This window comes from Drosophila sulfurigaster, chromosome 3 (genome assembly GCF_023558435.1).
Source record: "Drosophila sulfurigaster albostrigata strain 15112-1811.04 chromosome 3, ASM2355843v2, whole genome shotgun sequence".
Taxonomy (NCBI): domain Eukaryota; kingdom Metazoa; phylum Arthropoda; class Insecta; order Diptera; family Drosophilidae; genus Drosophila; species Drosophila sulfurigaster.
In genome coordinates this window covers 17,019,676-17,034,036 of record NC_084883.1, presented here as the reverse complement: position 1 = coordinate 17,034,036, position 14,361 = coordinate 17,019,676, and the positions used below count along the sequence as shown (strand labels likewise).

General features: G+C 38.3%; 5 protein-coding genes across 5 annotated transcripts; 4 read left to right on the top strand and 1 right to left on the bottom strand.

Moving 5' to 3' along the window:
• The first annotated feature begins 65 nt into the window (after positions 1-65).
• On the top strand, positions 66-1,706 carry LOC133842241 (serine/arginine-rich splicing factor 11). Its single transcript, XM_062275276.1, has 2 exons — positions 66-185; positions 254-1,706. The coding sequence occupies exons 1-2, from the start codon at positions 163-165 to the stop codon at positions 1,296-1,298; spliced, it is 1,068 nt and encodes a 355-aa protein (XP_062131260.1). The 5' UTR covers positions 66-162; the 3' UTR covers positions 1,299-1,706.
• A 216-nt stretch (positions 1,707-1,922) lies between these two features.
• On the top strand, positions 1,923-3,075 carry LOC133842243 (dysbindin protein homolog). The gene is made up of 2 exons (XM_062275278.1): positions 1,923-2,805; positions 2,868-3,075. The coding sequence occupies exons 1-2, from the start codon at positions 2,037-2,039 to the stop codon at positions 2,969-2,971; spliced, it is 873 nt and encodes a 290-aa protein (XP_062131262.1). The 5' UTR covers positions 1,923-2,036; the 3' UTR covers positions 2,972-3,075.
• A 1,358-nt stretch (positions 3,076-4,433) lies between these two features.
• On the top strand, positions 4,434-10,661 carry LOC133842246 (DCN1-like protein 4). The gene is made up of 6 exons (XM_062275281.1): positions 4,434-4,560; positions 4,630-4,847; positions 9,168-9,259; positions 9,328-9,581; positions 9,645-9,853; positions 9,918-10,661. The coding sequence occupies exons 2-5, from the start codon at positions 4,741-4,743 to the stop codon at positions 9,843-9,845; spliced, it is 654 nt and encodes a 217-aa protein (XP_062131265.1). The 5' UTR covers positions 4,434-4,560; positions 4,630-4,740; the 3' UTR covers positions 9,846-9,853; positions 9,918-10,661.
• LOC133842244 (lysosome-associated membrane glycoprotein 5) lies at positions 6,345-8,003 on the bottom strand. Its single transcript, XM_062275279.1, is given in 6 exon segments — positions 6,345-6,406; positions 6,497-6,564; positions 6,566-6,907; positions 6,998-7,246; positions 7,314-7,396; positions 7,600-8,003. Coding segments are annotated over 6 exon segments (870 nt in total). The 5' UTR covers positions 7,685-8,003; the 3' UTR covers positions 6,345-6,363.
• Positions 10,662-11,298: 637 nt separating the features above from the next.
• Positions 11,299-14,271, top strand: LOC133842240 (serine/threonine-protein kinase polo). Its single transcript, XM_062275274.1, has 5 exons — positions 11,299-11,680; positions 12,101-12,325; positions 12,388-13,167; positions 13,245-13,673; positions 13,738-14,271. Exons 1-5 carry the CDS (start codon positions 11,582-11,584, stop codon positions 13,894-13,896), a joined length of 1,692 nt encoding a protein of 563 aa, XP_062131258.1. The 5' UTR covers positions 11,299-11,581; the 3' UTR covers positions 13,897-14,271.
• Positions 14,272-14,361: the final 90 nt, after the last annotated feature.

The following is a 14,361-nucleotide window of genomic DNA, read 5'->3' as shown; positions in this document are numbered from 1 at the left end:
AAAATTAACCGTTTCGAGCGTTACGCTGCCATTTGGGAATAGAGTTGCCAGCTTACATTCGCATTCAAGCTACCACTCAGTGTAGCCAGATTGCTTAAGTTACCAGATGATCGCTGTATTGGCAACGCTAGCATCCATCAGCTGTTCATAAACAAAAAAGAAATGGACGATTCAGCACTTACGAGGTAAATTCAATAACAAACATTTTATTAATTAAATAGTTAAACAAGTCTTTTTAATGTACTAAACATAGTCAGGCAATTGCTGAGTTGATGCGTGAAATGCCCTCGCAGAACGGTCAGGCATTTCTCGGTCCACAAGAGCGCAAAATAAATCCGCTGGGAAGACCCAACAAACGATTTTTGGACCGCACAATAAACACAGCGCTGCGCCACAATAAGCGTGAAACCGAACGTGCTCATGCGAGTTGCCAACAAAAGTTGCAGGAACTGGACGAACGTCATGACAGACGCATGAGGAATGAGTTTTACACGCGCAATACAAGCAGAGAATATAAGCGAAAAAGTCGCAGTCGAGAGAAAAGCAGCAGACGACGTAGTCGCAGTCGAAAGAAAAGCAGCAAACGACGGACTCGCAGTCGAAGCAACAGTAGTAGCGACAGCTACGAACGTAGGTCTCGAAGTCGCAACCGCAGGCACAGTAAGAAAAAGAAACGCAGCAAAAAGCACAAGAAGGAAAAGAGGAAAAAACGACATCACACCAGGAGTAGAAGCAGCACCTTCAGCGGTAATGAAGACCAACCAAAGCAGACAGAGGAAAGTGAACGAAGAGGATACTTTATGCCACCAAGCAATTTGGCTTTAGCTGTTGCCATGGCCGCCTACACCCAAACTTTATCCGCTCAACAAACACAAGGCAAAGTCGAAGTCGAGGAAGAAGTATTGCCAGTACCCGCCTCCCCATTAAGTGATATTATTAAGGAATTGATGTCGGATGAGGACGTGGAAGCGGAACGCAAAGAAACATTGTCCGTTACATGTTCCAGTGATGAAGTCGAGGAAGTACTTACCATAAATGTCAGCTCACAAGAGGAGAATTTGTCGAGCAGCACAGATAGCGACTCCAGCAGCGAGAGCAAGCGCAGCACAGGCAGCTGCATAGCTGTTGAAGATAGTGTAGAAGAAATAGAGGAGCCCCAGAGTGGCAGTGATATAGAAATTATTGAAATTGAGTCAAAAGACCAAAGTCTGGTAACGGTGGCGTCAACGCAACAACCGAATTCAAAAGCTACGTCTGCTGACGATGTGGCAACCACTGTGGATTTGACTGAAGATTAGCCAATTTAGTTAGAGCGTACTTAAACAGGGTCCTTCAGCTGTACAAAATACATACATATATACACTTCGAATGTTGATAAAAAAAAGCAAAGTACAATCTTTATTTACAGTATCAAAAGTTAACAATCGTTACCAAATTAAAAAAAGTTTAATATTACCCAAGAGAAGGCCATCTAAATTCCTTATTTACAATAAAAGTAATGATGGTCCTCTGTAGCTAAACAAACATAATTTGTCAATTTAAAAATCGATACAGAAACTGTGATTTTTTTAGATTGATTCTAAAAATGGTTTCGGAAAAGAGTAGTTCAAAATACGGCGGTATTGTCTTACAAAAAAGAAATTAAATTCTTATAGGCCAACGTCGTCTCTTTAAATAAACAGAATGTTACCCACCTAAGAATGAATTAAAATCAAGCTTCACCAATGATGTCTATTTGTTTATTTTTTGTTTAAGTTATCAAATGTGTTGTCTGTTAACAGAAGTTTACAAACATTAAAAGCTTAAGGCCCATGATAGTTGAGGTAACGTCGGCGAGTGTATGAAAGTCAACAGGTTTGACTCTCCCGCTCTCTTTGCTCGCTCTCTTTTTTTGTGGGGCGATCTGTCAAACAATGCTATCTTGTCAGTTTGCGCCCAGCTGATTTGGTATTTACAACAACAAAGCGGAGTAGAGTATTCAATTAGCAACTTTAATTGCAATCGTAAAAAAAGAGTGATATAGCATAGTTTATATAATGTTTGGAAATCTGAAAAAGAAGCTAAGCAATGCCATACAAGAGGGCATTGTAATTTCCGAGAGTCTACAGCAACACTATCGTCAACGTGTCAGCAGCAGCAACAACAATAACAGCAGCAGTCAAACAAGTGCAGCCACAACACCAACGACGCCATTGGGAGCATCCCGATTGGGTCTGAACGATAGTTTCACCTCTAGTCGTAGCAGTTCACACTCTTTGGCCGATGGGGTGCCAACACATCTCAATGTGGCAGCCGGTTGCAATTTATTGTCCAAATACGAGGATGATTGGCAGAAAATTCACTCAACAAACGAGGAGAATGCGCAGCAAGCAGCCGCAATTGCCACACAAATAACAGGCATTCAACAGCGGGCCAGTGGACAACATGCAACCATAACGGAACTCAACAATTGTTTGGCCGGTTTGCCAGCGTTGGTGGTCAAGCTGCAAGCTAGTGCCAAGACGTTACAATCGCTGGAGGAAATGGGTGCGCAGCTGGAAGTTGAATTGGAGAAGCTGGAGGATCTGTGCGAGGAATGTGAAATGCAGGAATTTGTGCTGGAGCAGCAGTTTCAGTTGTCGAAGCACAAGCAACGCAAGCTCAACGAGCTAGAACAGTACCGTCAGAAGATTGCCGCAGAGCATCAGCAAAAGATTCGCGCTCATGAGCTGCAACTAAGGCAGCTGCAAAAAGAACGCCAGGCTGTGTTCGACGATGCATTTCGTAGCGATCTCGAGGAATACAAGCAACGTGGCCAACTCACTAGTATTTATTTAACGAATGTCAACAGCCGAATATCTGAATTAAGCTATTTTACTTATTTGCAGAGATACCATCAAAAATAAGCAAACAAACTTCTTTGGATGAAGTTGTGCTGGAACAGAACGATGAGGAGGCCAAGGATGCTCTTGAGCAGTTTCTAAACGGTTGATAACTAACTCAATTGTATTGTCTCATTAGTGCCTTTAGTGCAATATGCATCATTATCATTATATAAGTATAAATATAAATATAAGTACACATAATTATTTTGCAGAGTACATGTTTTTGTTTTGATGCCATCCAGTTGTCTAACAGCGCTGCGAAATGCTGTTAACATAAACTAATAACAGAAATGCAACAGAATCCAAATGTCGCACGCATGCGATGTTTGTTGATTGCATTAAAAACAAATTAAAATTAAGCTAAACATTCCGTGTTGGTTAAATTAAAAAATACAACAATAATGGCTTTCCGAGATACAAAAAATCTTAATTTATTTTTTTAAGTATCTATATTCCAATTGGCAGCATAAAACAGACAACGCTGAAATAGTATTTTATTGAATTGAACTAAAAACATCGCAGCATCGTCAACTGACTTTTGGTATATTCTACGGCTCAACTGGCTGTGAACAGAGAAATTTTATTTCATCTTCGCATGAAAAATACGTATCACTCAATTTTATTTAGTAATTTAAATTGCTGCAAAAAATAAACCTCTTAACTTATAAATCAAGCATGAGAAACCAGAAAGCCGTTTAAAAAGTTGCGCGTTTTTACCACTACAAGCGAGTAATTACAAAAGTGGTATATATGGTGAAGCCAATGAGTATATTTTAAAATTCATCTTTGGTCACGCTGACCAAGACCTGTCCTGTGGATTAATAAATTGTTTTAATAACATAAATGGTAAATATTTAAATGCATTGCAAGTATTGCATGTGTAAAATCATTGACAATCGTTGGCGAATCAATTGAGAGTATGTTGAACATTGTGCAAGCTCAGCAACTTCGGCATTTGGCGACGTAAAAAATCGAGCACGCGCAGGCTGCTTGCCGTCTGCTGCCGTCATATCAGCTGCTGCTTGGCTGTGGTTGTGTCGTCGACGGGGAAGCGTACTACAACGATACCGATACCAATTCCAAGCCCAACAATTCTTGCCCTATACGACGACGACAACTACGAAGCCGGTGTTTTCATACTATATAAAAACATAAATGCAACGCAATACACGTACAAAAAGTGAAGTGGCCAAATATAACATAGAATGATTGCATTAAGTTGCAAATGCAAACATTTGTATAGTAGTAAAATTAATAATATGCATACAGTTGCATTAAAAGCTTTGTGAGTGTGTGTGAAAGTGTGGTGGTGGTGTACAAAAGTGTAGTATGCGCTTGTGAGTGTGTGTGTGTGCGTGAGTATCTTGGGTGTCCTGTGTGCATCCCGTGTAATTTCTGAGAGCTGTTGGAAAAATCATTTGAGGGGTTAGGAGAAGACTGGAGTTGCTGCCGGGCGCTAGGGGGGCGCTTCTGCCAGTGTGTTTAACATGGAGAATCCTTTCAAAATAAAATGGAAATTGATCTAAACTCGATCATGTTGAATATTTGTTGAGAATTTTGATTGACTTTATGTAGAGTAGTCGAAACGTGTAACATTGTTAAATTAATCAAATATTTTTGTTTTTACAGTTAATGTTTTTTTTTTTTGTAATATAATGATGATGTTTCAATGACTGTTCTGCGCTGAGTTGCAGTGGTAAGTATAATTACTGACTGAACTACAATTAATTCAATTATAATGACAATGTCTCCATACATTTTGTAGCTGGAAAATTCGTGTAATAATCACATCAATAAAATAGCCAAAGCATTTAAGTCGCCTTCAGGTTTTGGATAAAACAGGGCCAAACCTTTTCGCAATCAGATCACACAAGTCATGCCACGGGGTAAACGTCGAGCTCCAGAAATCGGTGACAATATGGATGGTCAATCAAAACGAGCACGCACCAGCTACACAAGCATTTCAACACAACAAACCAGCAGGTGAGTGTAACAGCATATACATAGATCTGGCCTATAGAGATTGAACATATGGTACATCGTATTTCGTAGTGCCAGAAGTATCTATTTTTTAATGTGGTTCACAATTTACATGACCCCCCATAAAAGGTATCATATGATTCACTTTTGCAATGCGTAAATTTTTAATGAAAGTTTAAGCTGCCTATGATTCAGCATTTTGCCTAACATTTAAGGTGGTTTTGCTGCAAAAGACTCGAACTTTCATAAACTAAGATAGGACACATCTACGCATACTGCATCACTGGGTCAGATATATCTTAAAAATATCATACGATTTTCGAATTCTGCCAATGTTCCAAGCATTTTAATTGCTTAGCCATATCTTACGCTTCAATTTCCGACCCTTCTCTTCACTTGTTCTAATCTTATCCGAATGAAACATCTCAATTGTGTTTCCGATGACCATGCAATATTATAAACCCATTGCATCATAGACGATGATATATGTATAGTAAAGTACTCGAAATAGCACTGCATTCAAATAGATTGTGGTAAAATCAAGGCAAATTATAATTATAATTCAGCATATAGTCATACTAGCACTCTTTCTAGTCTAAGCAAAGTAGAAGAGAAGTGACTCCAATAAATTAAATTACAAGTTTCATATAAAGTCAGACTTTATCTGGCACCTTTTAGCAATTATGATTCAGTTTCATGTCAGATCTTTTTAGCTTGTTTTTCTACCCAATCAATTTAAAATTCCGCTTAAATATACATTTATATTTGGAATTGATTTATTAACTTGGCGTGAATGTTAGTGTGTTCTTAAATTAAAAAGAGGTGCAGATAAATTGAAATGATTAAATGTGTAGTATGCGCTCAATTGAGATAATAATAGAAATATATATTTTTACGAAACTTAAAAACTAACACTTGAATTCGATATGAAAGTTGCCAGATTATTTAAACTAGATATGCCTGCATTTATTAGAGGAACAAGAGAAAAAAAAAAGAGATTTTTATATGTTCTGCTTTTGAAACTATTTCAAAAGTCAATCATTCAATTAAATATATTAAACTATTAGGTGTACCTCTAATAAACACAGCAAATTATTCAGTAATAATTTGTTGGTTAACTGTGTAAATATATATAGTCGTATGTATATAATAATATATATATATTTCTATAATATATATATTTATGTTCATATACATATCAATTTGTAATATGTATATTAGTTAGTATTTTTATAATATTAACTATATGGAAGACATTTTGCAATTCTCATATATGTATCGCTTCATTTATAATATAACATTAAATATTTCGTACTGGACGATGCCTCACAAAACTTTCGTCTAGGTTTCGAAACATGATTACAATAATTCTTTTACATTTTGTTTTTGTTTTTGGTTTGGTTTGTTTGGTTGTTTTTCAAATACGAGAATACTGATATGCAACAAATAACGGTACAGAGACTTGACTCAATTAGTTGAACAGAAATGCGGCAGAAAATGTTTTCCAATTTCCAATCTTTTACTCCATTGAACCGTATTGCACCTTCTTGACTTTGAAATATCTGAAAGCAAAGTAGAAAAACATCCATTAGCAATCATCTGGCAACGCTACGCATTATTAAGTTGGCTGCGCTTCTGCAGAGTTAACTTACCGCCAGCCGCCATAGCCGGAAATGGTCAGGAGCACTGCAATGGCCAACGCAGTGCCAACAGCGAGGGGGAGCCGTCTCATCGCGATAGGATCCAGTGGCACTACAATGGAACGATGGTCCCCACTTGCCGCTGTCCTTGAACATGAAGCTCTGCATGTGCAAGTCGCGCAAATAGATGCGTGCAATGTGGCCCGACTGGTCGCCCGAATCGTGTGGAGCATAGAGGATGACAGTTTGTTCCTTATCGCAGACATAGGACTTGCCCACCGGTGTGGGGAAATACATGGGCGTGTGGGCGGGCGAAGTAAGCTTGACATTCAGATTGGGACGATCGGGATGCTCGAAGAGCGGATTCGATGATGAGTAGCTCAACTCGAAGAGATTGATGTACCAGCCCTCGCCGCCCGATGACTGCGTATAAAAGTGAACTTTGAATTAACCTTTGACCTTATTTTTGTGGTGGTTGGGGGTTGAGGTTGGTCAAAATCAATATTTCGCTACCTTTTTAAATGTCATGGACAGCTTGAAACCCTTGAACTCCATGGTCATTATCTCCAAATTGGACTCGACACACTCGCCACTGAGCACCGGATGATCTGGCATATACAAATCGCCCTCGACATCCTCATTTAGCTTGTTGCGATATCGCACACTAATCAAGCCATCCACCTGCATCAAAATACAGGTGATGCCATTGGTGGCATTCAAGCGATACAGCGATGTGATCGCATCGTGATTTTGCGACGAAGCCTATGGGGAAAAAACACAATGAAGTCATAGCGTGAAGGGAGAAAAAAGGGGAGAGCAAGGCACTTACTGATGGCGATTTGGTCGTGTATTTGGACACTCTCGGAGTTTTGGTTGTAAACGCGGGCAGCTTCAGTCCTTGAGCGCTGGCCACTGTAGACAAAAAAAAAATTCAAATAAAATGCGTGCCAAATGTATGCGCACAGCACGCAATTGCACAATTTCAGTTTCAGCATTCAGCTATGTTATTTCGAGTCACTGTGTCAGGAGGCGACTATTGATTTTTAACCCCCGCCCTTTCCCTTTGTCGCTGACATTCTTTTTGGCTCTTTTATGTTGTTTTTGGAGACACTTACCGAATAATGCGAGCAACAGGCAACCAATTACTTTGCAATCAAATCCATTTGTCAATTTTTTACCAAATATTTGCAACATTTTCATTATTTGAATTGATTACAAAATTCAATGCTGTCTTCTTGGGTGAATTTTGACGTAGCGTAATCCCTTCGTCCCAAATTGGCCAACAACGACGTGTGTCTCGCTTTGAGTCCTGCGCACAACTGTGCCCTATCGCAGTATGTCCTTCCTTGACGTATCCTCTCGGTTCGTTTTATTTCGGCTCTCGACTCGGCTCTCCACTTTGCCACAAATTCAACTCTCGCTTTCAGTTGACAATTTAGGGCGCAGTCGCTCGAGTTCTCTTCCAAAAATGCGACTATTTTTTAATGTCTGCACAATGGGGGCCATAAATATTCCTCCACTCCCAGAAAAACATTTTGAAATTATTTTTGTAATTTGTTAGAAAGTGGATATATTTGAAGCTTTATTTAAATTAAAGGTTTTTAAAGGAAAATAAAAAATTTGTTATCGAAATAATGAAACAATATGTTTTAAAACTACAGTTGATGCTGAAATAGTTTTGAAGAATATAAGTTTTAAGTATATGAACATGGGAATATTATACGAATACTCTTTGTTAAAAACTTAAATTAAAATAAATTAAAAAACTCATATTTCTTAAATATATAAATAAAAACGTGATGCAATTTTATTGCCTTTAAAATATTGGGTTATAAATGACTACTTCAATATCAGCTAAACTCATCAATATCAAAATAATACAAAAAATAATTAGGAATACGCTTTATGAGGTCGATTACTTCTCCTTTATTTGACAAATAATTGTGATAAAATTGTTATTACTGTCAATGTAAATCTAAATATCTAATCTATTATGAGTATTCTAGAATAAGTACTGTGTCATCACACTTAGAATCCACATCACCCTCACATGTTTGCATGCAGTTCGCTGCATCATCGCTCTCCCCTACCTAGCATCCACAGTCACACATATAGAATATACAATATTCTCTCTCCGCATCAGCTGTCACAAGTCGATCAATAGATCAGCAGCTGTGCGAGAGCAAGATAGCGCAATCCAGAGAGAGAGGGAGATCACGGAAATAGAAACAAAACCTTTCACTTTCAGCCACAGCCACATTTGTTTAATATTATTTTGTCAGCATGATGCTTGACGATTGACTTTCTTAATTATCAAATTCATTTAAGTATTTGCAAGTTTATTAATTGCAAAATCTTCAGCGTTTGCTGCTTCTTTTCGCATTTATCATCGGGCCTTTTTTGATTGTCTTTGTGTTGATTTGTTTTGTGCTCTTGGCATTGGCATCCCCGACGACAAAAGTTTACTATCGCTATTTTTAGAGGCACATCGAAGAAAACTGAGCAAAGAATAAAAACAAAAACATTTTGCAAAACACGTCAACAAGGGGCGAATGCTTGGGCAATAGAATCAAGTAGTTAAATCGAATTTATATAAAAATACACACATTGTTATGGCTAAGTAAGATTAAAGTTATCAACTAACTAGAAACCTAAATAAATATATATCTTTAATTCGTTTCAGGCGCCATATCAGAGCGGAAGATGGGTTCAGCCAGAAGCGCTGCTTGGCCTGGTTCCATGAATACACTACGCCCGATGAGCCAGATACGCTGGGTAAGTCATCGACTATATACATATATTGTAACTATCGATTTATTAATTAAATACTCTCCATTTCTCAGGGCCTGATGGTATGGAGAAGTTCTGCGAAGATATTGGTGTGGAGCCGGAGAATATTGTGATGCTGGTGCTCGCTTACAAAATGGGCGCCACCCAGATGGGATTCTTCAGTCAACAGGAATGGTTAAAAGGTCTCACAGATCTCGAGTGTGATACGACAGCGAAAATGGTTGTGAAACTGGATTATCTGCGCAGCATACTCAACGATCCCAACTCTTTTAAGAGCATATATCGATATGCCTACGATTTTGCCAAGGTTCGAAAAGAGTAAATTTAACTTCAACTGAATGTTTCTTAAATATGCATTTTGGATTTGCAGGATTCGGATCAACGGAGCATGGATATTGCGACGGCCAAGGCGATGCTGCAATTATTGCTGGGCAAGCATTGGCCACTCTATCCACAATTTGCGCAATTCCTAGAGCAGTCCAAGTACAAGGTGATCAATAAGGATCAATGGTGCAACATACTTGAGTTCTCGCGCACCATCTGCATTGATTTATCCCAATTACGATATTGATGGAGCATGTAAGTTTCAATTTTAATAATACCATTCTCTTTGCGGTAATTGTAATTGTATTAATTATTGCAGGGCCGGTTATGTTGGATGAGTTTGTGGAGTGGTTGCGCTTGCAACGTGGCTTAGTCATTGTCAGTTCAGGATCCAGCTGAGAGTTCCTGGACCGTGTACTTCTAGTTAAACTTTAGAAATTCAGTAGTGTCCATGATGATGATGCTGACGATGATAATGAGACCAGCGAGAGTTCGATACACACACACTCACACTCAGACACACAGTCCTCTCATTACACACGCTAACTCACACACAAACAATCAAACACACCTCACACACAAACACACCCATACAGCGACACACAAGGCACTTGAGACTGCGTAAAAAAAACTGGCAAAGCAAAACCAACTATGAAACTACACTATTGATATATATAAATAATATATTTAATGTAATAATTTAATTGTAAACATCATTCAAAACAAAGCAAAAACTACATAAAGTGCTACTTTTAAGGCCAAACATTTTCTGAAGCAACAACAAATAGGCAACAGACAACTCATCCAATGATGGCAGCTAGCAGCAAAGCAATATTCGAAAAAAAATGGATAACAACAATTACGAAAGAGAGAAAACAAAAACAATAACAAATATTTATAATAAACAATACTGCATACGAGTATATCAATCGCATAGTCAAACAAAACAAATTAGCAAAAGAAAAGTAAATGAATTAACATTTGTTTAAGCGTGTGAGAAGGGAAGGAACTAAGGGCAACTCGAAAAGTCTAAAGACTATTTAATAAACGTATTAAGTAAGAATTCGTTTGTGTTTTAAAATTCAACTTACATATATGCTCGACTGGTGGTCCAAACTTCTAGAGTTACATTTTTTTAATTCAAATCTCAACGGTCCCATTTTACACTTATAAAAGGAACAAGTTCCAAGAAAGTTCAGAATTGGGTGCTGCCAGACTGAGATGTGACCATATTATTGTATCTTTATTTGTTTGTAATTACTTCTAAAAAATGAATGACGAAAGTCCCCTTATTAATTGCTATAAATAAAAGTTATGAAAATCACAAGTTTTGTTTCATTAAAGTTAATAGTTGCATAAGATTTAAAATTTCAACATATTGTTGAGCCCTACTCATGCAGGGTTGCATGATAGAGAAATCGACTATCCAGTGAACGCATTTCCTGGTATTTAATTACAGACTTTTTAAAAATGCCGATGTATTAATCAAATTTAAATATTGACAATATCAAGAAAACAAAACAAAACGAAAATTGACTCTTAATAATAAAAAATTAGAAAACTACAACATTGATTGTACTCCAATAACCTAGTAAGATCAACTGGTTTTTAAGTTTTTGTATCGATTTTTGAGATTAAAACTCGATAAAATTTGAAAGCATCGATACTTCGATTTCAAGACTGCTTGGTGACGCTGACGAACTACTCAAACTGGCATTCAAAAAAATAAACTGTTTCGGCGCGTTCTCCGCTTTGTGCCTGTGTTTCGTGCTGTGTGCGGTTTGTTCAGTCTTGTTCTTGGAACATATTTTGTTATAAAATCATAGTAATAATTGCATTTTGGTGGAGCGCACAGTGTTCATCTTGCACAAAAGAAGCAATTTAATAAAAGCGTCGAAACAGAACGATAGCCAGAAAAGAGCAAAGATTAATTGAGCGACGTAAAAATATTGTAGTGCAGCAGTCAAATCCACCTTAATAAAAATGGCCGCAAAACCAGAGGACAAAAGTACGGATATACCGGATCGCCTCTTTGACTCCAATCTTCGCAAGACTTATAAGCGTATGCGCTTCTTTGGCAAGGTAAGAAGAATTGTTCTTAATTCCACACACTAAATAAATCAAGCACGGATGCTGTCGAGATTCGCCAGCGTAGATTTCTGCAGCTGCAGCGGCAGACTTGTCTCCTCTCTTGCTCTTGTCACTTCCTTGCGCATTTTATTCCTGTTGTTGTTTTCGCGCTACATGCATCTGTGTGCGTGTGTTTGTATATGTGTGAGTTTGCATGAATGCCATATGTGTTCGAGTGTGAGTGTGAGAGACAGTGTTGTCAAAGACGCGACAGCAACCAGTTGGTTCTTTTGGCGCGTACTAAAACCCATATGTATGTAACCATGTGCAGCCTCCTACATACAACATACATATATCCATACATACTTGCAAACACATACACTTATGCAAATGTATTTAATTCGTTTTTGAATAAATTCGTTACGGGCATAGGGCGGCTTTGCAAAATGTTACGAGATCATCGATGTGGAGACAGACGATGTCTTTGCCGGCAAAATTGTGTCCAAGAAGCTGATGATGAAGCACAACCAAAAGGAAAAGACGGCTCAGGAAATCACAATACATCGTAGCTTAAATCATCCGAATATTGTCAAATTTCACAGCTATTTCGAGGATGTGCAAAACCTTTACATTGTGCTTGAGTTGTGCAAGAAACGCGTAAGTATTTTACATATTCGCACATTAGCAAATCGTTATCCTTTTAATATTGCCCCATTTAGTCGATGATGGAGTTGCACAAGCGTCGTAAAAGTATTACGGAATTCGAGACGCGCTATTACATCTATCAGATCATTCAGGGTGTTAAGTATCTGCACGACAAACGTATCATTCATCGTGATCTGAAGCTGGGCAATCTCTTTCTGAACGACATGCTGCACGTAAAGATCGGTGACTTTGGTTTGGCCACGCGCATCGACTTCGAGGGTGAACGCAAGAAGACACTGTGCGGCACACCCAATTATATTGCACCCGAGATCCTCATGAAAAAGGGCCATTCGTTTGAGGTTGACATTTGGTCAATTGGCTGTGTGATGTACACGTTGCTGGTGGGTCAGCCTCCATTTGAGACAAAAACACTGAAGGACACATATTCGAAGATCAAAAAGTGCGAGTATCGTGTGCCAAGTTATTTGCGTAAACCGGCCGCTGACATGGTCATTGCCATGTTGCAACCAAATCCAGAGAGTCGACCCACCATTGATCAACTGTTGAATTTTGAGTTCCTTAAGTCGTCGCAGGTGCCAATGTTCTTGCCCAGTTCGTGTCTGACGATGGCGCCGCGCATTGGTATTAACGATGTGATCGAGGATCCCGCTCAACGCAAGCCGTTGACGGAGATGAATGGTCTACGTGATGATACGCGCTTGGAGTCAACATTTCTTAAAAATAACTTGCACGACGCCATCACAGCCTCGGCACAAATGTGTAGGCACAACGAGGACTATCGCAGCGACATCGAGAGCTTGCATCAACAGCTCACCACGCTTATCAACAACAAGGTTAGTCTTCTGTAAGACTTCTAAAATTTTATGATTATATATATATATATATTATATTCTTTTTTATTTTTTTACAGCCACGTTTATTGCAAGGCAATTTGGGCGATGAGAATACTGATCCAGCTGCTCAGCCACTGTTTTGGATATCCAAGTGGGTGGACTACAGCGACAAGTATGGTTTTGGTTATCAGCTATGCGATGAGGGCATTGGTGTCATGTTTAATGATACTACAAAACTTATACTGCTGCCCAATCAAATCAACGTGCATTTTATCGACAAGGAGGGCAAAGAGACTTATATGACTACAACAGACTACTGTAAGACGCTCGATAAGAAAATGAAGTTACTGTCATACTTTAAGCGTTATATGACCGAGCATTTGGTCAAGGCTGGTGCCAATAACGTGACAGTTGAGAGCGATCAAATCTCGCGTATGCCACATCTTCATTCCTGGTTCCGCACAACGTGTGCCGTTGTCATGCATTTAACCAACGGTTCCGTTCAGGTAATTTAATCCCGTTTGTAATTTATATCAATAAGCTAATCACGATATATTTTTTGCGATTTAGCTTAATTTTTCGGATCACATGAAGATCATTTTGTGTCCACGCATGAGCGCCATCACATACATGGATCATGAGAAGAACTTCCGCACATACCGCTTCTCCACTATTGCTCAGAGCGGCGTCTCCAAGGATTTGTATCAAAAAAATACGCTATGCTCATGAGAAACTACGAAAAATGCTCGAGAAGATGTTTGTTTGAGCATTATTATTAATTCGATATGTGCACAGCAGCAGGCTGACTTCATTATTTTTATGTTTATGATTAGTTTAAGCGCATTTATGATCCACCAATCTGCCAGGCAACATCATCATGCTCACGTATTTTTACCTAAATCTTAGTTGCTGTTCAATCTCCATTTTGTTCAATGTTTAAGTTAAATTTTACCCTCACTGTTTTTTTGTTTAATTTCCAAATAATTTGCAAATCGAAAAAGTTTTGCCATTCAGTGCATGACCACTTATAAATAGGTTAAAATGTTTTTGTCTAAATATTAAACGAATTAAATTTTAAAGAAATAAATATAGATTGTAATCTAATACCAATTTTATGTTTGTCGACTGGTGTAATATTTTATTGCGAATAAATTAACCTGTTCAAAGTAGTAACGGCATAATGTAATTTATCGA